Here is a 24,157-nt window from a genome sequence, read left to right on the forward strand (position 1 = left end):
GCGTGTACATACAATTCGGCGATTCATTTTTATTTATATATTATAGATAGATTAAAAAATTTTGACGGTTTAAGAAAGTAAAAGTCGAACAAAAGACATCGTCCCGTTAAAAGTATGTACAAATATTTGAAATAGCTCGAGATTTCAAGCTTATAATTTTGGTGCCTAAAGGAAAGTGCAGACCTAGAAAAACGTTTTTTTGCCGTGCATCAGTATAAGGCTAAGCATGTAATTATAAAACACCACTGGCTCATCAAACGCAAAATCTGCACGTAAACAATTAATCAAAACGGTTATGCAAACGCTGAGATTACCTGTGCTGTTACCCTATTCATCTAGAATTACAATAATAACAACAATTAGTAAAAGCGCGGCTGGAAACGAAATTGATTAGCAACTAGATGAATAATGTATTATCTACGAATCAAGAACCTTTTAACCGATAACCAGTTTACTAATTGTTCAACCGTTTGAAAAAGATTAATCAATTCTCTCTTTATTAAACGGCTTTTCAGTAGACTAACTAAATTTAAAAAAAGGGTTAAATTGCTATATTGTCAATCATGTGCGAACAAAATATATAAGGGACGCTTTATATGTAAATAAAGATTAGGCGCACGTATTGATTTCCACTTCAAAAATAATTTATACTAACAAACTACTAGAAATATTCGTAATAATCCCATACGCACAAACCTGAGGCAAGATAAATTTACATTTAAACCCATTTTGCATTCATCCACTGCTTAGAATTTAGATGTTGCAATTACGTGGAAATTTCAGGAAATTTTGCAGCATTCATCGATAAATGAGTGAACAACTGTTACCTGACTTTATAGCTTCGTATATTTTCTACATGTTTTTAATTTTCGAAACTCTAGGGATTTTTGTTATACCTGCGTATCCGTTCTCTTGTGTTGTTTCGTATATTTCACTTGAATGGTATGTAAATGGGTTCATATTGAATTGATGAGATTTAGTGTTTTTTTTGGAGTATCCCAATTACGCGAATATTATGTAAGTATATAAAATTATTGATTGTAAGATATGTTTTCTGTATTTGATACAAACACGCTTTATTTGGAATACGGTACAAATCTGTGTACATATAAACGGATAAGTTTGGGAAAGAATATAAGAACATCAAACTGACATGGCATTACGTTTACACCGTTACGTCAAATATAAAACAGAAAATCGAAACACTTCAATTTCTCACAAAATATTCCATGAAAAGAAGCGTGTATAGTATAGGTACAGAATTTTCAGATATGCTTTGATAAATATTTGAAGTGTAAATCGAATTGCAACGTTTATGACAAAATTTACACTTAATTTGTGAAATCAGACAATTTCAAATGTAATATTGGTAATTCCAGCAAGTAAGACGATGCGATGAATTCACTAGCGCTCATCTCTGGGTTCCACGTTATTTTATGAGTAAATAAACATTTTCCTCTAGATGACTCCTTCAGGTAGATGATATTAACACATTTAGATTTAAAAGTGTATCGGGTAGCGAAATAAGAAAGGTCGTCGGCAAGCGCAAAACATCTGTTTCACTAAACTTAATTAGCTCACGCAGCGCTAACTAAACCTTATCGCACTGACCGGAGATAAAATTTTTACACAAGAATAAGCTTACTCTTTTAACACGTAATTGCTTTACAATTAAATAAACAAAGTATAAGCGATTATTTAAACAAAATTAACAGCAGTAAATAATTATTTAACAAAATTGCATTGGTTTCAAATTTCAATGATACGATCGAAATTGCGTTCATTCTCAAATTAATGACCACATTTACGCTTATAAGAAAATGAATTCTCCGAAGAAAAAAGGGGCCATAGAAGGTGCTAATGGGAACCGTCCATTTCAGACCGTTTGAGCTAGAGAAAATGAAAACGAAATTTGACGTTTTCAGTTTTTCGGTGATATTTCGGTTTTTTCAAAGATTTTCAAAAATTTCATAAGCGTTTTTTTAATCACAAAAGATGCAACCTACACTGTCATCGTTACGGAGATCCCAATGGGGAGGCACGAATTCGAACCACCCTGCACATCTTAAAATGCAATGTCAAGGTAAAAAAATTTGTCTCACTTCTGCCAGATCGTAAGGCTCTAGTCACACAAACAAGTTTATTTTACAATCGATCTAAGAAAAGTCGACTTTCTATTTAGCAAATTAGCAATACTTCAGAAATCGATGCCTTTTAGTAAATAAAACCGTCATGTGGCGACCTTCAATTTCTTGCCAATTAAACTATGGGTTCCCTAAACCGACCCTTATTTAAATTCATTTTATAAAAAGTATGTAATAGAACGAGTGTTTTAAAATCATCAAATGTGCAATTTAAATGATTAACACTATTGTGGCCATACTACTTATAATACAGGTGTGCATTGTAAATCGAGCGTACGTGAAGCGTCAACTAACCGAAAACGTGCAGACACAATTAGGAAAAAAATCCGGTTTGTCACAGAAAAACCACTATCGGTATACACTATGAATAGATAAATGGATAGAAAGAATTTCCAAATTAATTTTTCCTTCACAGTTTGCATCGTCTAGACGGATTTTATTCTTCAGAATCTTTCCATTACGCGACGATCATTTAAACTAGAATAATTTCAAATAATTATAACATTAACTGTGGAAAGTAAATTATTGTACCTCTTTAACAATAAAAATCAAATACGTGAGCTTAACGACTACTCGTATGGATACAATAAATTGTGGCGTGAGTAAAATGAAATCAACGATCTGAACATCTGCTTTTGACGGTATCGACTTTAAGGAAATATACGTACGAGGTAAAAGTAGAGAAAATTGGTAAACTACAGTCTACAAAAGACAAGAGTTCGGGTTGCCGCTTTTAGCTTTAAACCTGCAATTGTGGCATGTGTTTATTAGAACACGATGAAAATATATAAAAAAAATTACAGACGACAGCTGTTGCTCCATGTATCGCTAACCACAGGTGAAAAGCAGGGGCTGGTCTAGTTCATACACCCCACGGTTATTGTCCTCTTTACACAAAGCACCCTCAGCCCGAGTTCCGCTCATTTTACTACTTGTTATTTTCAAATCCCAACTTAAGTTTTAATTAAGATTATTTAATGCCTTCCAAACTTTATATTTTGGTTTTGTTTTTATTGTACCACTTAATGATCGTTGCCCTTTTAATGTTCAACTAGTTTCTTTAAATATTCATGTCACGATTTGTCGAGTTTTCCCCTTTTATTTTTATTTGTTACAAATTTACGAACGTGTTTAAAAGCGCTAAATTGCGTGCTTAACGTGTACAATTTTTTTCGAAATACAATAATCGGTAAAGAAGAACGGCTTTGTTACAGATATAAAACGTTAGTCTGATGCGTGGGTCGTTGTATACTTTCTCGTTGTTTCCCAAACTGTCCACTCTGTCCGGTTTCGTGCTTACCTGTGTAGGTCATCGCAGCATGTCTCCAGTCACTTCAGAAGCAAAAAGTGAATGAAAACTTTCAGTTCATGTTTAAAATTCGTATCGTTATCAATGCTATTTATAGTTTTATCTATTACTTCACCAGCTTACATAAATTAAATACAATCGCCGGTGTTAAGTTTACTAATTATCAAGGTGCACATACCACCGCACTGATTTACCAATCGGTAATCAGATGTAGGTATATCCAATTAATTGATTGTCAAATAATAACGCCTATTATAAAGTATTACGACACTTTAGTTTCCGCTTGTACACTAAAAATTTATTTTAGGAACAAGTTCCACCTACTTTCACAATTCTCCTTTCTTCACAAATAAAGTTAAAAAGCAATTCGGACGAAAACCGCTTAGTATATTTTGCGTGTAAGTGGGTACTTTCCACCTGGACTGCTGTGCAAAGTACCGATCGCCTGACTTTACGCGTCGTTGTTTGGGAGTAGTGGATAATCTATTTCAAACGTCTAAATAATTACGTACTAGTCAATTTGTCAAAATGGATTACTCAAATTGAACCGTTAGACCTATGTAACTTTTTACGTTTAACCCGCATAAACCAAAACCGTACTTCAAGGACAACATTTAATAACTTATTGTAATTGGTACCTAAATTACAGATTTACAATTCCTAGATCTGGGAATTCCCTCATTTTGAAGCTTATTGTTACCTGAATTCTTAGTTCATGAGCTCACTATGTAATGATATTATGTTTACTGTTCAGTAACCTATTAATCGTCTCTAGTTAAAACGTTCTCAAATTAATCAGCACTTCAGATGATGTTAGAACAAGGGCTGGGAGAAAATATCGATATATCGAATAGCGTAACGCTAAAGTTGGTTATCGATATATCGATATATTGATAAATCATTTTTGATTATGTTATTCGATATATCGATACTTATCGATACATCGATATAATCGATATATCGATAATTATCGGTACGAATTACAAATTCGTGGATGCTGTTCGATATATCGATATTTTATTTATCGATATATCGTTAACCATTTCTAGCGTCACGCTATTCGATATATTGATATTTTCTCTCAATGCTTGATAGGTTTTCCATAAATCACAATCATAAACGACGCTAATTGTGTGCATATTGTGATATATCGGTACCTCGATAATACAGATAAGTATATCCGCATATCGATATTTCGGTATAGCGATATATATCTATATATCGATGTAATATATCAATGTAACGATCTGTGTATATCGATGTATCGGTATTATCGATATATCGATAAATCGATATATCAACATATCGATGTAATATGTGTATATCGATAGATCGGTATTATCGATATATCGATATATCAATAAATCGATATATCGGGATATCGATATATCGCTATTATCGATATTTTTTAAATATCGATATTCGATAGGTATCAGTTTTTCAATATCGCACACCCCTAGTTAGAACAATGCCTGAAAATTGAGAATGTTGACTTTCCTTTACATGCAATTTATGTGCTTATTGATACCCGAATTTTACTGACGAACACAAGATATTTGCAATAATGGTACTCGACGGTGATTTTAATCTGTATGCGCCCCGTTTACTTCATTCCCCCATTTTCTTGATATTTTGTTCTTGAGATAATCGACTCATTAAACACAATTTCCTGCGTACCTATCCGTTTCGGTTTGTTTAAATCACAGATCAATTTCATAGCAAACTGTAACATCGCTTAGCTAAAGCCCAGCAACACACTTTGCGTTCAAAACAGTTTTAATTTTTTAAAGCGCCTTGAAAGGATAAATTCGGTATTGCTAGTATGGTATACGTTTTTGAGTAGACCGATTGTATATCTACGTTTAAAATACGAGTCTAATTTATCCATACAGTGGACTTTCTACGTTCATAGTACGTATATAAATAACGGTTTTTTTAGTATTCGTTTAATAAAGTATCACATTTTTTCTTCTTCTTATGTTTAATGCATTTTTTCCAGTTTAGAGCGATGACATTGTGTAAAGCGTTTTTAAAAAACCGTTTAACATCCGCAAGTTTGTTAGTGGTGTTATTTCTTGCCACCTCCCCTTTTACTTGGGCGGCCAAATCATCTTTATTGGGTTAACTCACAGTGATAAAGCGGCTGTAATGCTCAGTTTTTTTGGCCAACGTTAAAGGCACTCCGCTTTGCGTCGTGCCCTTAAACTCGTTGCGCGTGCTTTAAAGACTTGAATATACACTTGTATCTTAATATACTATTAAACAACGGCGTTCATGTCCTCTTTTTTTTAGATTCAAATATGAGCAACCCTTCTTTAAGAAAGCCCTCAGATCTCCCTATGTGGGTAATTGTAAGCCTTCTCCCTTTTCCCGACGGTACTTTAACACCTGTGGACCATCCCAATCCCTCCAATTTTTCGAAGATACTGCCTTCTCCAAGAAACAATTTCTGTACTATCCATTAACATTGATTTTCTGTTAATGATTTCCCACGACAAATTTAATTCATGGAGTATCTTCCACAATCGAGTTCTACTGATGCCCATCATCATCTTGCAAAGCGGCATGAATTTGTGAAACTGTTGGAATTTCATTGGCAAAACAGAATTTCTTCGAATTGTTTTAAGTTTTAACATCTTCATTAATGTCCAGTGGTCGTCTCTCTGATTTTAGAGTAGTCCTTCCTTGTCCTCTGACCCCTTGGATCATCCTGTGGACTTTGCACACATCTTCATAACATTGTCTACAGGGGACGTAGGATTGTCGTGTTGTAATGCCTTGAAAACATTTAATATGATGATCTTTTCGTTGGTCGAGAACGCAGTGAGCTTTAGCCGTTTTGATGGAGAAAAATCCGCCATGGCGCCGTTACAAAAACCTACCGACGAATATTTGAGATTTCCAAAGATTCAACCACCATAGGGTTTTTGTTTATGCCCGAAAAATACAGGCACAGTGTCTACGCACGTGAGTCAAAACCGTCTGTCTCCAGAATTTTTTCTACCAAGACCAACTCCCTCTTAATTAGCTACCGCTCCTTTCCACCAGTTTTTTAGTGTTTACTGTTTATTGTTCAACAGACTAATCCATAAATCAACAATCATAAAAAGTAAATATGGAATATAGAAGCGTATACATATTGCACTATTATAGAAAAAGTAAAAAAAAAGATAAATGGAATTAATTATTACAAATCTGTAAGAAAAGTAAAGAAACTTATGCAAATACACTTTAAACACTTGGGGTTCGAAACATTTGGGCCATTTAAGTAACAAGTATAATTAGACTATCTGTTTAATTACTTTAGTTGATTCGGAACGGATTTGCTCCCGAAACAAGTTCATTTTAATAATTTTTTGTGTGGATTTCGATGTTTAATTCAGATTATGTTACATCGCAACATTTCTGGCTGTAAAAAAGTGATGAAAGATGAGGCAGTAGGCGATTATTTCCTGAGAGAAATGGTGTAAGCTGCGAAAAATAAAGTGTAACACGAATCAAATTTATTTTGTTTTCATAGCCATTGCGGACACCATTCAATTCATCCTCGCATCGTTTGTCAAGTTTAATGTCCATTTTCGCAATTTAACGCCATTTCGTGTACTTGCAAGGTAAAATAATAGATCCAGTTATCTACATGATTGATGTTACTACTAATCAAAGTTTAGAGCCGTATGCATTCGAAATAATTTAATAGCAACTTCACAATTGAGCAGGTTATCGTAAAGTAAAAAGGCATTCATTTAATGACCGTGGCAAGTAACTTCCAAATTGAACAATTCCATATTCTAAAATTGAATTTTACATGAGCACACATGTTCACCTTTAACCCATATTTATCCATGGACTGCACGTCACATATACAGCAGGAAGTAGTAGCAGATGTAGCCGCTGAAAAGGTTAATAGTGTAGAATCACGAAGTTGTCAACCTGAAAACTATGCACCCTACAAAGGTTAGTGGAAAGGGTATCAATATAGCATCTACTTAGGTATTCAAACAGTTTTGCTATAAAGTTAAAAGTGCATATAATTAGATACGTAAAAAGTTACCGTAGCACGGCGAAATGAAATTATGAAATATCGGTATAATCCTTTTTCATTAGGTAGTTTGTTCACACTTTAAACTCTACATACATGCAATGAGGTCTGTATTTGTTCATTCCAATATCTGTATTTTTATACAAGACAGAATAACGCCAACCTATGCAGTCGTTTCGTGTGAACCTTCTGTCACAGCTTAAATAGTAAGTGAGCTGTTCTGTGTTTATTGTAACGTCATAACATTTAGTTTCCATGGCAAATACTGTCCGTTTTAACTTTAAGGGACGCACTTGTAAATGTCGACACCCTAATTTGTTCGTTTAGAGTGAAATTTTACAAATCGGTCAAATAGGTCTTTGTGCACCAGAACAGAAAGATTGTGACTTTACCTTTAAAATATTCACTTCTTCTGTTGCATCTTGTAACTTTAAATTAAAAACTCATTTGACGTGTATAGATAATTACCTGTAATTCGTTAAGAAACTTGTCCCGATTTAGCAAAAAAAATTTTACGATCATTAGAAGACAGTTTGTGTTCAGTCGGTCAGTCAGTCAGTCAGTGTAAAATTGGAATTTAATTTGTACCCCCCACCTTGCCCAAATCAAATAAAAATATGCCTATAATTTAAGAGTAATTCCAGACTCATTTGTACCCACAAAATTAGAATTTTTACCAGATTAGTTGTTACGCCGAAAAACCGATTTTTAAAGTGGGAGTCCTAACTTGAAATCGAGCAAGCACCCCCCGATTGAAATGTTATTGGTTGTATCAAAAACTATGAATTAAAAACTCAAATTAGATTTTCTTTCTTTAAACAATTTATACATTATTTAAACAATTTTTAGGGCAACTCTCTGGATTAATAAAAAGAAATGCAACGTATTAAGGAGTAATTTGTCCCACAAACATTTTTTCCGATTTAGGTTAGATTAGGTGAGATTTCCATTGTATGCTTAGCATTCCTGCGATATAACCGCCACAAGCAAAAATAAGAAAAACTTTGGTGTGGTAAAAAGTCGATTTCCTATTGTGCCATTTGAAATTAAGTGCTGCAAAGGGCATTAGCTGAAATGATAATAGTTATTTATTTATTTATTTATTTATTTATTTATTTATTTATTTATTTATTTATTTATTTATTTATTTATTTATTTATTTATTTATTTATTTATTTTGCCTTTATTTTTACGTGTGCAGTATTACATAATGTTGCAAGAGATTGTAATGAAGTCGCGTTGTAGTAATCTTTAAAAAGGTTCGTTTTCAATCATTGGTTTTTTAATCTTTAAATGTTTAAACATTTGTCATGTTTTTCTTGCTCGATGCGGTCTCGGTGTATCATTTGTTCCATTTGCAGATTTCAAAGCTCATCTCGTTTCCCAAAAACCTCTTGAAACATGTCACTATGTTTCTCAAGTTTAGGGAATTCCTTTTTCGTTTTAAAGTTTTTGAGGTTCAACTTTTCCATTGTTCAGTTTTTGCTTGCCGAAAAACAATAATCAAAAATTCTGAGATACAAATAAAATTATATTTGCTTTGGAATAATGACATGTAAACGTTCATAAACATGTAATAATAATTTTAAATAATAATATTGTTTATTTCCACTAAAAACAGAAAAAGCAAAAAAAGATACATAAGTATATTCTTCCATGTGACCTAAATACGTATTTAAATGCACGACCCCTCACATGCACTTAAATTACCAATACAAAATACTACCAATAATCATAAAAAAAAGTAAATGTATTGTATATAAGACGGGGCCGTAAGTTACGCCAATTATTATTATTTTCTAACTAAGTAACTACCCTTATCCATGGTTTAAATTAAACTAAACTTAATCATAAGAGAAAGTAAAGAAATATAAGTACTCGAGTAAAATTTCTGGTATTAATTAAATATCGTAATTATATAACATTTTCCTGCAAATGAAGCTTCAAATTAAAACTGATCTACCCAAGATACAAAATTTAAATTAATTCTTCCCCACAACAAAATAATATTGCGTTATGAATTTGAACATTTTACTTTGAAAGCTTCTCTTATTAATTGTGATAAAAATTCAAATAAGGAAAGAGTTCTCTACCCTCTAAACTCGCTCGGAGAATTATTTATTGAACCACCGAAAATAACAGAAACCTGCATTTATCTAGCTAGAATTTACACCTTATTGTTGCGCAACAACCATAGCGAAACGAAATTACTTGATACGTGTAGGATCCGTTATCCGATAAGCCGATATATTTACTGTGTAAAAGGAAAGCATTAAATGTCTATTACGCACGCACACTGTTATTAAAATAGAGATTTTATACGGTCGAGTTATTCTTGTGTTGTTTGCAAGAATTCAATTAAGTTGAAACGCCTTTTATTTGTTTCCCCAAACTGTTTAATTATGGTGCGTAGGGGTGAAATTCTTCAGGGTATTGAAAACTGTCATCACTTAAAGCACGTCTCAATTACATATCCCAATTCCACTCGGAACCAAATAAATCATCATATTTATAGATTCATCTGAATGCATCAATTTCTAAACATATATTTATGTAAGATTTAGGAATTGATAAACTAAAAACGAGGCATGTAACAACAAAACCTGACATTACAAATTATCGGCCTACCGAGATAAAACTTTTCGCAATAACCGTCTTTATTGTCAATGACTATACTGAACGCTTTTCGTGCTCAGAAACCAATATGGTGCAAGAGAGATGGATCAGGTTCGAATGGAGGGCGTAAAAGAGATGGAGGAAAGAAAGATGGTATTGCCCTTGTCGAACTTCGTACGCTGAACAAGGAAAGATTCTCCTCGTAGTAAACTAGGGGAAGTTCACCGTTATGTGAGTGAATACAGATCGTTCAGAATAACTTGGCCATACTCCCATAAATGGTTCAATTGATTATAGGACGATTTAGCTCTTAATTAGGACTCGACACGTTTATTAATTCGAGAAGCTCATCTCGCCACTAATCTACTTCTCTTTACCATTCATTTTTCGGATCAAAGATAATTTATCGCCAAAATATTCAGAAGCAGTCATGAATTCAATTGCGTTTATAACTTTCTATTGAACCGTACTAAAAAGGCAATCGCAATATAATTTGTATAGAAATCCATTGAGCTTCTCGAGTCGTAAACAAATTTTGCAGTCTGCAACTGCTAAAGAATTAGTTGAATTGAGCAAGTATGTCGACGCCACTGTTTATTACACTTCGATCATTTAATTCGTTTCGATATGCTAGTCTGGGAACTAATTACTAAATCGATCCTAATTAAAGCCCCGAAAAAGTAGCAAATAAAATAGTTCACGTCTTAAATTTAAAAGCTCAAGGCTCCCCTATAAAAATGGTAAACAACCGGCTTTGAGGAGAGGGTGCACTGTCGGCTGGGAATAAATTAAGCGCGCACATTTTCGTAGTAGGTAAAATTTGTTGTAGATATTTTCAATAAGTAGGTACCATACTTTTAACGATCTTTAATCAACCGCACCGTTCTACAATATTAGGATATCGACGGTAACGGGAATTTAACGGAGAGATATTACGTGTCAAGAACCTAAAACAATAAGATTCATTTTCATACGGTTTTTAAAGCGTCATTGAACGTTAAAAATGATATAATCGAGCACACACATTGGCGTCAATGGACAAGCATTAGGTAAGGAGAGGGTGTGTCGATCGATTGAAAAGCAAGAAAGCAAAAACCGCATTTAGAAGGGCAAAAGCCCCGGAAAATGTAAAATATGTTAGATCTGCGAACTGCATATGTAAAAATTTCATTTGAAACATTCGCAGCGCTTCAAATTCTCCCGGCGGTTGTGCTGTAAAAATTTTATTAAAAATCCACAATTACATTTTATAAATATCTGCACTTGTTGATTCATATAAAAAGGATGAATTAAATTAAATTCGGCTTTAAAGGTTTTCCAATTTTAATCATAGGCGTCGTTGCACCAAGAGAATCTTCTAATATCCGGGCGTCTCGCAGACTAGACACTTTATACCTCTTATAAGGGGGACTACTTGTAATAAATTATATTAATGTAGGTAAGAATCTACTCATTAATGCGAGGAGGAAAAACTAAGGCTATTTCGTAATTGTCGACGTTCATTTTTATTGATGTCACAGATTTATTTTTAGAGTTATCTACTTATACCGCTTGATATCCATGAAGACACTGCAGTGGAATGTTGATACGGTACTTTGTTTATTCGTGTACACCGCAAAAAACGAACCTTAGTGCATTCGATACAAAACTGGATTGCCATTGTGAACCTTCTCTATGGAACGCGATTTTACTTTTAAATACCGTTGCAATTTAAAAATTTGGAAGAATAATTTACGGTAATTAAATATGTCTATAATATAATCACTACTACAGAATACTATATAGATATTTTAAAGAGACATCCTAAGTGTAAGTTAATGTGAAATAAAATAGTTTAGAAATGTGTTAAATAATTATAAATCTCTCTCCTTATCACAATTAATAGCAAAATCTTGCAAAGTAAAAGAAAATATTCCATTTAATAGCATATTTTATTATGTACAAGAAGTAAATTAAATTTTCTACGTATTGTAGGTAGTTACGTTCTAAATTGAAGTTTGTAGCACAAGATAATTAATAATAACATAAATATTGTCCAAATCATGCTGTATAAACAATGTCATTAATTATTAGTCAATTTTTTTCCTAAATTATTTAATTATTCTGTTGGGTTCTTTACGTGTAAACACAAAGCGATTATTGCGTTTCTAGTTGTATCCTAGCAGTTTGTTTTGCCTTGTAAAAGAGTAATTCCTAGAATTGTTAAATGTAGGGCAATTTATAGTTTATTTTGTTATCAATTTTGTTTTGTTAAATCATGCAAATGACAGTTCTGTTTGAATTCCTAGGCAATTTCATTACTTTTAAAAGGTTGATGTTTAATAGCGATAAGAATGCGTTTTAATGGGCCATAGCTGTTGTAAAATTTGATACATGACGTTAAGGGGGGACCAGGAACGTAAGTTTAGTATTGTTCGAAAAGTAAGAATATAAGAAAGATTTATTTAAATTATTCTCCGCACTCTCAATAAAGAGAGTGCTGAAAAGTACACGTCAACATATTAATTACATTACCACGCTGTAAAACATTTATATTTTAATTAACTATTTAGTCATCCAAGCACAACGTTTGTTTATTACAGAAACTCGTTTTTGAGAAAAACACATCAAAGTGGCATTTCAATTTTCCAAAAAAATCGTCGAAAACTTCAGGCGCGAATAGAACGGTGGGTGAGAAGATACTGGAAAATTCGTTCACGCAATCTCCCCTTCAAAATATTGGCTCCACACAGCGCAGGAAATTACCCCCAGGGGGAAAATACTCCATCGTGAGGGGATTTATTGAATTGAACTTACCCGTATCGAATTTTCTTGGGTAGCGGAGAAAGGGCGAATATTTCGATACTAAATTTCCCCGAATTTGTGGAAGGCGATCCGCGGAGGCGAATTTTACAGGAGGAGTTTGGGGAATTTAGTACGTAAGGTGTAGCGGATTCAGAGGAAACATATATCGTTGCTTCACACGGACCGCATCTTAGGGTTTGCTGGCGAACCCACAAAGTGTGAACGCCCAAGCTACTGGTTACCCAACAATTAGTTCATTAAGGGCCAGTTGCACAAAGGCAGTTTAAACCTCGCTTGGAATTAACCAGTGGATTAAGGTAAGGTCTACGATTGGTCGATATTTGACGTCCTGTCAAATTTCAACTAATCATATGTCTTAATCCAATGGGTTAATCTAAACGAGGTTTAAACTGCTTTTGTGCAACGGGCCCTAAATAAGCCCCTGAAAGTTGCAAGGTTTTTTCTTTGTTGTACAAATAATACATTTTGATTAATAACTCCCATTCCTATTAACAAAGCAAAAAGAAGAGGTTAGAGGCATTACTAGGTGGTGAGATAGATAATTATTAATTTTTCAAGTTAAAAGTTAAATGTGTTTAAATAACGGATTTTTCCAAACTTTGATTTTATGGGTTTGGCTTTATGAAAAGATTGCAGCAGACATTTAACATCCAAACGTTCCACGTAATTTTTGTGCGAAGAAACTTAGGAATGGAAACAATCCGAAATCGATAAAAATATTCTGGGAGAACCGTGAACACAATTAATTGATCGACATACTGATTAAAGGGGTGATTATGCGGACTGTAGGCATTTTGAGAGCCCAAACAAAACAAATTCTGCCTATGACATAAGTTAAAATTACCTCTTAGTTCCAGGTTTAATTACAGAGCATATAAGAAACTACTACATTAAAAGAATTGGGTCCGGAATATTCCAGTTGGGGTGCAAAATCCCCAGATGTCGCAAAATTGATGTTTCTTTTTTTCTCAAGAATCTCGACATACAGAAAGATGGATCAACCGACTTTACTTTTGAATATGCTCCTTCGGATTTTGTTTGCTCTGCACCACAGGAACAGTGCAGAATATTGAATTACTCGTTAAGAACAAAATAATTTTATTAACTCAACTTAACCGCTATATAAATACATCTTGATCTTAGCAACGACTGCAATGGAATGCAATAGAAAGTTACAAAATCTGTCCCAAACCCGTGCTTTTGTTTAAGGTAACCGGTTTAATTACCTGACCATGGAATTTCTCCCTTTTCAAGGTGGTTGGTTGGTACTGACTGTTACAAACTAGTGTTTTATACTTAACTTACTTAACATACTCCCCCCGCTAAAAAGCGGAGCTTTTAAGATAAATATAACTACTCTATTGGTAATACGCACACTTTGGACACTGATCTTTTAACAACGCCGTTTTGTGTTTTTATAGTAACCACTCTCACAACACCGTCACCGCCTGGATGAGTTTCTATAATTCTCCCCATACGCCATTGAAGTGGAGGTAAGTTATCTTCTTTCAAGATCACCAATTGGTTGGTCTGAATGTTACTGCGTTTGATGTTCCATTTGGTACGATTTTGAAGCGTCGAAAGGTATTCTCGCGACCATCTTTTCCAAAAATCACGCCTGAGTTTTTGAATTAATTCATATCTGGATAACCGGTTCATCTTCATTTCTTCCATGTCAGGTTCTACTGGTGTTACCAAAGATTCTCCAATAATGAAGTGAGCTGGGGTTAAGGGTAAAAGGTCATCAGGGTTGGATGATAGAGGAGTAAGGGGTCTCGAATTGAGGCATGCCTCGATTTGGGTTAAGACAGTGTACATTTCTTCAAAGGTTAGTATAGAGTTACCAACGACTCTTTTCAAATGAAACTTTAATGATTTGATCCCAGCCTCCCAAAGTCCTCCAAAGTGAGGAGCTCTAGGAGGAATGAAATGCCAAGTGATATTATCCTTACTCAAGTTATCCTTAATATTGTCCAGAAAATCCTTAGACTGAACAAGTTTGACTATTTTGACAAGTTCGTGATTAGCGCCAACAAATGTTTTTGCATTATCTGAATATATATTAGAAATTTTGCCTCTGCGAGCCATGAGCCTTTTGAGGGCGTTTAAGAATGCCTTAGATGTTAAATCGGATACGAGCTCAACATGAATAGCCTTTGTCGAAAGGCAGATGAATAGTGCTATGTAAGTTTTCGTTACCGCTTTGCTGCGCCCAAAACAGTTTTTAATTTGGATTGGGCCAGCATAATCTATACCACAATTCACAAATGGTCTAGCTGATTCTATTCTGTGCTTTGGTAAATTTCCCATAAACTGATCCCTAATAACTGGTCTACATTTTGAACATATAACACATTTATGGATAATTATTCTAACTAGATTTCGACCATTAATGGGCCAATAACATTGACGCACGGCAGCTAGTGTGGCTTGAGGTCCCGCGTGCATGTGTTTTATATGCTCATATAAAATGATGAGCCTTGTAATATGATGATCATGAGGCAGAATAATTGGATGCTTTTGGGAATATGATATGTTTGCGTGGGTCAACCTACCGCCTACTCGTAATACGTGGTCACTGTCTAGAATGGGGTTTAACGTTTTAAGTTGTCCCTTGTAATCCGGAGATTTTTTTGCGTGTAGTGAATTAAGTTCATTTTGAAAGGTGCTAGCTTGCGTCATTTTGATAATCTGAATTTTAGCATTGTGTAATTCGTGTGAACTTAAATGCCCGCCTAACTTCGGATATTTTCGTGTGTTGTGTATAAATCTTATACAGTAAGCCATGACCCTTTGTAATTTTGAGAATGAGGAATATTTCACAAGTATTTCAGGAATGTCTCCTTGTGTTATGAAATTAACATGAGTTTGAGCCTTGCGTACCTCTGGGAGTTCAAGTTCCTCTCCCAATATGTTTTCTGCAGGCCATTGATTATCATTTCGTAAAAGCCAATAGGGCCCTGTAAACCACAATTTCGAATTTTTTAGATACATTGCCGAGCATCCCCGGGAAATAAGGTCTGCTGGATTATCGTGTGTCCGAACGTGACGCCATTGCTTGGTCTCGCAAGACGCAAGTATTTTAGATATCCTATTAGCTACGAAAATTTTCCATTTCTGCACGGGTGATGCCAACCACGCTAAGACTATTTTAGAATCGGTCCAGTAAAATATTTGATTTTGACTAATAGGTAATTTGATTGCTGTTACTACTTTCTTAACTAGTTCTGCTAATAATACCGCTCCACACAGCTCAAGTTTCGGAATCGTTATAAGTTTTAATGGAGCTACGCGCGATTTTCCACAAAGTAAGTGACAATAATAATTGCCGTGTGCATCTGTCGATCGAACATAAACGCATGCACCATAAGCCAATTGTGATGCATCACAAAAACCATGAATTTGTGTAGTGATTGGATTGCTAACCGGAACTACATTTCTAGGGATACTAAGAGTGTGCACATCATTTAAGCCTTGGAGAAATTGAGTCCATCGGGAATGCAATTCCATGGAAATAGATTCGTCCCAGTTGATCTTAGCTGCCCAAAGTTGTTGTAGAATGAGCTTTGCATTTGTTAAAATAGGGCCTATTAATCCTAAGGGGTCATAAATTTGAGCAATTTTGGACAAGATGGTCCGTTTTGTTACCTTTGACGCCGTATTGCTTACATCAAATGAATACCTTAAGCTATCGTGGTTAGAGTTCCAAACTAAACCTAATGTTTTAATGTCCCCATCCGGGCTTAGATTAATATTCGCATTTAAGTGTCTAGTTAATTGGTCAGACATCAATTTATGATTATTCGAACTAAATTTTGCTAGCTGAAACCCACCCCTTGATAATGCCGTGACTACTTGATCGCGTATGGCTATTGCTTGCTCCAACGTATCTGCTCCCGTTATCAGATCGTCAACATAAAAATCACTTGCTATAATCTCATGAGCTAAAGGGAAATTAGCCCGTTCTAACTCAGCTATCTCACTCAGACATCTTACCGCTAAAAATGTCGCAGGGGCTGTTCCATAAGTAACTGTACATAATCTATAGGTTTTCAGCGATTCACTAGGGTGATTTCGCCATAAAATTCTAAGGTAATCTCTATCGTTAGGGTGTATTAATATTTGTCTATACATTTTTACAATGTCGGCGACAAAAGCCACTTGATGTTTCCTAAATCTAATTAAAATTGAAACTAAGTCCTCTTGTATAGTAGGGCCAACCATTAGTGTATCATTTAACGACAATCCAGTTGTGGATTTTGCCGAGCCATCAAATACTACTCGAAGCTTGGTAGTTAGGCTGGATGATTTCAAGACCGCGTGATGGGGCAAGTAAAATGTCGACTGAGTTTGGCTAAGCTCTTGTGATTCCTGAACTACCTCCATATGACCTAATTTTTGATATTCGTAAATAAAATCTGCATAATCGTTTAATAATTTAGGATTTCGATGCAGTTTGGATTCTAATGCCAGAAATCTACTTTCCGCTTGTTCTTTAGATAAACCTAATTGAAACTGATTTGTCTTAAATGGTAACCTAACTATAAAGCGCCCTTCACTATTACGAGAATATGAACGTTTAAAATGTTCCTCACATTGTATTTCCTGCTTCGTCAAACCTGCAATAGATTCTACAGCTTCTATTTCCCAAAATTTTGCTAATTGATTTTCAAGTTGTGTTGTTGAAAAGTTACAAGAAGAACGTATGTTTTGTGAAGGTATACCTAACTCGCCACCGATAACCCATCCTAATTTTGTTTTTTGTAAATATGGCTGGTTGTTGGGTAATTTTATTTGTCCGATGCATAATAAGTTCCAGAATAGTTCCGCGCCCAGCAACAAGTCAATATCCTTAGGTATGTGGAACTCTGGGTCCGCTAATTTAATTGTTTCTGGTATCAATAGGGTATTAATTGGGAACGAGTGCGTGGGCACCTTACCTCCGATTTTTGGAATTACTAAGCAATCAATATTTGCGCTATAAGTGTTAAACCTAGATTTTAGCGTAATCTTAGTAAGTTTAGAAATTGAAGTGCTCGTTTGCGCTATGCCGGTAACGGGAATGTTAACTGGTATGGTTTTTAACTTGAGACGTTCTAACATAGGTTGAGAGATGAAATTTGATTGCGAACCGACATCAAGCAATGCCCTACAGGAATGAACATTACCGTAAATATCGTAAATATCAACTAGTGCCGTGGATAATAAAATGATTGATTTATTGATGGTAATTTCCCTACAATGATTCACGTAAGTATTTGATATAGTTTCATTTGCTCCCTCAGTTGGACTAGTAATTGTAGCAGATTCGTTTGATGTAGTATTATAATCATGATTACGTTCGCGATGAAGTAAAGAGTTGTGTCGTTTACGGCAGACCTTACAATTATGAATTGATTTGCAATTAGCGATTAGATGGTTTTCTCTTAGGCAATTTAAACATAGACGCAATTTTTTGATTTCTTGTATACGATTATCGGGTGTTAACTTAAGAAATTGTGGGCACTGTTGTATAAAATGAGCTTGCTTGCAAATAACACAAGTAATTGTACCCGAAAAAGTGGCATGCGAGGTTACCGTTCTAACACCTGATCGAAGTGATTGATTTGTTTGAAAGGATTTGACGTTAGGATTATCATGATTTTTACGAGAATCAGTTTGCTTGCCAATAGACTCTAGCATTTTACATCTATGCGTTATGAATTCGATCATTTCCTTTAAGGTAGGAAGGTCATTATTAAATTTTAAGGATTCCCATTCCTTATTTGTTGCAAAATCAAATTTTATAGTAATTAACTCTATAATGATTGCGTCCCAATGTTCAATTGGTAAATTTAGTACCTTAAGCGCTCTTAATTGACTATTTATCGTATCTAATAATTGTCTAAGTGATTGTGCCGAATCCTTTGTAACATTAGGTAAGTTAATTAATGCCCCTATATGGTTTTTGATTATTAATCTTTTGTTTTCAAAGCGATCCCTTAAGAGGTTCCATGCTATAGCGTAATTATCATTTGAAACACCTAACGAAGCAATCACCTCAGCCGCACTACCTGTTAAGCTTGATTTAAGATAGTGGAATTTTTGTATATTGGTTAAATTATCATCCACATTAATTAATGAATTAAACGTGTCGTAATAACAAATCCAGTCAGCGTAATTACCACTAAATGTCGGAAGTTTTATCGTTGGTAACTTCACTGGGATGTTTTTAGATTCGGAAGAACTACTACTAGGCCTGTTACCAAGGGATAAGTCAGAAAGACGAGATTAAGCTATTCCAAATAATGTAAAGTATTCGTTTTCAAATCTACCACGTTCATTTTTTTGTTCATCACCTTTCTCTATAAGTTCAATTTCTGATTGAACATCTTCGAATTCTGCCCACGATTGCTCTAATTTTGAAATACGAACTTTTAATTCAAAAATGTTGTGCGCTTCCGGTTGTAAAATATAGTCAGAAAATCTGGCTAATTTAGAGAAAATTGTTTCGCGTTTGATTATTAAATTGTCTACCATGATTGTTGGCTCTAATTCCGAACTTGTTTGATCACTAATGGCAATTGCGCTTTGATTACGTGTTTTTGGCATTATAATTCGTTGAAATGTACAGTATCATAATAGAGATTATAAAAGGAATACAGAGGAAAGCTCACTCACCAGGTTACTGCAGTCGTTTCCATTGTTTTGCTAATCTTGTCGCTGCTTTTGTTTCTTGGCACATACTTCGCGATTTGTTCGTTGATTTTTGTACTATCCTGCTCGAAGGACCAATGTTTGCTCTGCACCACAGGAACAGTGCAGAATATTGAATTACTCGTTAAGAACAAAATAATTTTATTAACTCAACTTAACCGCTATATAAATACATCTTGATCTTAGCAACGACTGCAATGGAATGCAATAGAAAGTTACAAAATCTGTCCCAAACCCGTGCTTTTGTTTAAGGTAACCGGTTTAATTACCTGACCATGGAATTTCTCCCTTTTCAAGGTGGTTGGTTGGTACTGACTGTTACAAACTAGTGTTTTATACTTAACTTACTTAACAGATTTTATACAAAAAACTTCAAAATTCCTAAATTAAAAATAAATAGTCAAAATACTCTGAAATATGATGCTTCTAGTTTGATCATTGTGCCAGAATAAGTGAACTAACTTCCAAATACGCATTTTTATATCTTTACCCATCGGTTTAGCAATTTAGCATACACATGTGTATTGCATTCTTAATTCAGATACAAATAGTAGTGTCTCTTTTATAAGACGAAAGAAAAAGAGTTCCAAAATGAACCTTGCGGTATTCCCTTCTAATGCTTGTTAACTAATAAGCCCCCGTCACTTTATACGCAGAAAGTTATAAAGTGGGTTATCTTATCAATGGCTAATTGTATAGCAAAGATGACCAAGACAGTACACAACATTTGAAGCATCGCACAATTTTTTTAGGTGAACTATTTAATTATCAACGTTATCTAAAACCAACAACCATCAAAAATACATATTATTCCTATATTTTCTAGTGATGAAATGACTTTACAACTGCAATCATTCATTCTAGACAAACAATTAATTGTTTTCTGTGTGTCAATACAAATTATTCTGTTATTGAGGTACGCATACAGCTTGAAAACAAAGTGATAATATCAATTAAAATGTTATGATTAACAACTTATTAACGCTTCATAAATTGTTTACGACCAGAATTCGTGTGCCAATGCTGTAGAGGTAGAAAAGCCTATCTCTGTCCAACACATTTTAGAAATCATAAATATTCTATTACCTGTTTCCTAACAGATGGTAGCAGGTATAAATGGTTAAATAACAACTCTTATGGTTGACATTTTGTATACGACGTTCTCTTAACTTTAAACCCTATAACTGCATGTTATATTTATTACCAGTCCCATTTTATTTTAGCTACAAACGCCTTAAAATTTTTTCAGGACTAAATATGGAATATGGTTAGAAAGTAAATGGAAACTCATCACAATTCTGCAGAAAGCTAAAGTAGGTATAACTTTTCGGGAAATACTAACAAACCGAATGACAATACCTCAAGTCGTTTTAATCCTATTTGTGTCTTTGAACGTTTTCTGTCAACAGATTCCTTGATTTGTGAAGGAAAAAAGGTTTTTACTTTTTACCTCAAGATCATGTTATGCCAGCTTTAAAGCTTTATTGCAATTTTTCAATCTGCTCTACATTTTTGTATACGATCTTCTACTTTTATATTTCGCGGAGTGATATGTTTCCCTGTGCACTTCTTATTGGATGTCGTATTACAAATCGATGACTCATATTAAAGACGCCTTTATTTTATTACTAGATCGTAACGTCTATAATTCATTCGTTCGACATCCATGCATAATTACATACATATCCGTGTCTAGGACAGTATGGCAAATTTAATTGTGGAACATCAAGTCTGGAGGTTATCAATTTATTTTTTACAGTTGATCATAGCCATTACAATATTACCGAATTTACATCAATCACCATACTCCATGTTTACTTGCATAAATGCGAATGTTTGGTTATTCTGCAATGAAAAGCTTAAATAAACCGTTTCAACATTTCCATAACTCACGTGTCGTTTCAACGGTACAGTGCATGGAACAACGATTACTTAACTGTTTGTTTTATCATTGCACTTAATGTTGACAACAAAAGGTTGCAGGCAACTGGTAGTATGTGGCATCAATGCCTAAAGTCTAAAGACCCTTATTTCCCTAATAAACTGTCCTAAATACATGTACATACATAAATTTAAATTAGTAGTATGTTTATTTTAAAGCTTGTCAAAAACTCGTAAAACTTACGATCAGTAGTTATTGTTAATAACTCGACACGAATAGGAATAAATTAACATGATTGTAAAACTTAAATTTAAGTCGTATGATAATGAAAGCGCGCTAAGTATGTTAATTAGTGCCGCAACGTTGTTACTAATTAAAAAAGTCGCGGATTATCTTTTAGGAATATCTGTGAAAATACTCACAATTTGGGTTTATTTTTTTAGATTCTGGCACGAAATGTACAAAAAAATTAATAATGCAGAGTCGCTGGGAAATGTTTGTGAAAGGAACTTTGCGTATTGTTTCCACTTTCTCCTACCGCTTGCATGCGCCTTTCTTAGTTAGTGATACACTTACAAATTGAAATGTATTGGTAATTCATATATACGAACTATAATGGGTGTATAAGCAATACGAGTATAATATACTCAGTGACATGGAAATTGCAACACCAAGAAGGAGTTGGAATTTTTTGACCAAACTTTGCAGAAACGTTTAGCTACTAAAAGGTAACAATTGATTAAAATTTAAAAGAAAAAGGATGAAATATAAACATATTTTTATTAATAATAATAGTAGTCCCTCCCTATTGGTTACGCACTCCCTTACGCTTCGTAGCATCGCATTTTAGCAGACGGCCGATTTCCTTTTGAGGTATTGTGTCCCAAGCAACTGTGAGTAACCTCTAATTCATTGTGTAGAGCTTGCAGCGTCTGCGGAGGATGCGGTAAGTTCATCAGTCTTCTCTTGATAATGTCCCAAACTTGCTCGATAGGCGATATACTGGGAGATCTGGGTGGCTATGGCAAGAAATTGACCTTATCATGTGGAAATAAGTCCATAGAACGTCTTTCAATGTGGGGAGGGGCATTATCCTGCTGGAAAAGTGGGTCTTCCAACTGCTGAAGAGATGGAAGAATATCGGGTTCTATCACGTCATCCACATATCGCTGGGGGGTCATATTACCTCGAATGAATAACAAACTAGCCCTACTCCCATAAGTTATAGTACTCCATACCATAGTCCCCACAGCTTAGTGCACATGCCTCATAACAGAAAATTCAATATTGCGACGTTCTCCACGTCTTCGGCTGACCTTCATACGGCCATCATATCATGCATACCCAAACAAAATCGGGATTCATCACTGAACACCACCCAATGCTACTCTAGGTTCCAGTGCAGTCGCAACCTACACCACTCCAAACGCTGCTGGCGGTGTTGAGCTGTTAATGGTAACAAAAGATGTGGCCGATAGGATTGCAAGTCGTAAGCTCTGATTCTGCGGTAAACCGTTCGAAGTGTTACAGGACGACCTTCGTTAGCTAACAATTGATCGGCAATTGACCTGGTACTAGAGAATCGGTTTCGTGTTGCCATAAGTCAAAGATGGCGATCCCGCACTTCATTGTTCTTTTTCGCCCCCCACCCTTTCCTCCCCCTCCCTTTTCTCTCTACGACGATCCTGCCCCTTCCCAAATCCATGGCCGATTGCAACGAATCATGGTGGATTGACTTCGGTTAAGGTGACTTGCAATTTTTGTGAACGAGAAACCACCTCCGCCCAAACCAACAATACGACTTTTAATAAAAATACAACGAACGAACTTTATTTAACTACGTTTTTATAGAAATACAACGAACAACTTTTTATTTAACTACGTTTTTAATAAAATACAACGAACCATTTTTATCTTCGCCATTTTTCATTTTTTTTTCTTTCTGTTACTCACTTCACTTAGTTCAAAATACATTGTTGCCACATTTCGTATTTTACAATAGATTTTAGTGTATACTTAACAACGACACCTGTCAACTTCTCTTAATTCGCGGTAATTTCCACTTTGGCGTATCTAGGCATGATCACAGCCTCAAAAGAAACGATTAAAAGCGAAAACAATAAGAACTGAACAAAATCTCGCAAAACGTACACGATATAAAAAAACTAGAAAAAAATGAAAGAACTGTCAAGTAAGCCATTCCCACTTGATCCATATGAATGAAATTTTAATCAATTGTTACCTTTTAGTAGCTAAACGTTTCTGCCAAGTTTGGTCAAAAAATTCCAACTCCTTCTTGGTGTTGCAATTTCCATGTCACTGAGTATACATTCTACGTAAAAAGTATCGAATCTAAAATAAATTAAATAACTGTACTATTTATGAATTTGTTTCGGATACTCATAGCCCATAGTCAAATTTTAACATGTAGTCAGGGTCACTTTACAGGAAAAGCTCTCCTTGTTCATGCAAGAAGCATTTCGTGTAGGTAACAATTGAGTTACAAGTGGTCTCCCTCTTGAATCCAATTCTGCCTATGCCCAGGTCTGAAAATGGACCGGAAGGGAAATATTCAAGATGGCGTCTGGACCCACGTTTTTGGGATCAAGGTTTGAAATGTTAAAAATTAGGCCGAAAGTGCAAAACCGCGCGATTTCTTATATATG

At 34.7% G+C, this 24,157-nt stretch overlaps 1 protein-coding gene across 1 annotated transcript; it reads right to left on the reverse strand.

Moving 5' to 3' along the window:
* Positions 1 to 14,266: 14,266 nt before the first annotated feature.
* LOC116168131 lies at positions 14,267 to 23,465 on the reverse strand. The gene is made up of 3 exons (XM_031483803.1): positions 23,445 to 23,465; positions 22,320 to 22,510; positions 14,267 to 19,151 (listed from the first exon to the last, which is right to left on the reverse strand). Exons 1-3 carry the CDS (start codon positions 23,463 to 23,465, stop codon positions 14,267 to 14,269), a joined length of 5,097 nt encoding a protein of 1,698 aa, XP_031339663.1.
* Positions 23,466 to 24,157: the final 692 nt, after the last annotated feature.

This window comes from Photinus pyralis, unplaced genomic scaffold, assembly GCF_008802855.1.
Source record: "Photinus pyralis isolate 1611_PpyrPB1 unplaced genomic scaffold, Ppyr1.3 Ppyr1.4_LG4, whole genome shotgun sequence".
Taxonomy (NCBI): Eukaryota; Metazoa; Arthropoda; class Insecta; order Coleoptera; family Lampyridae; genus Photinus; species Photinus pyralis.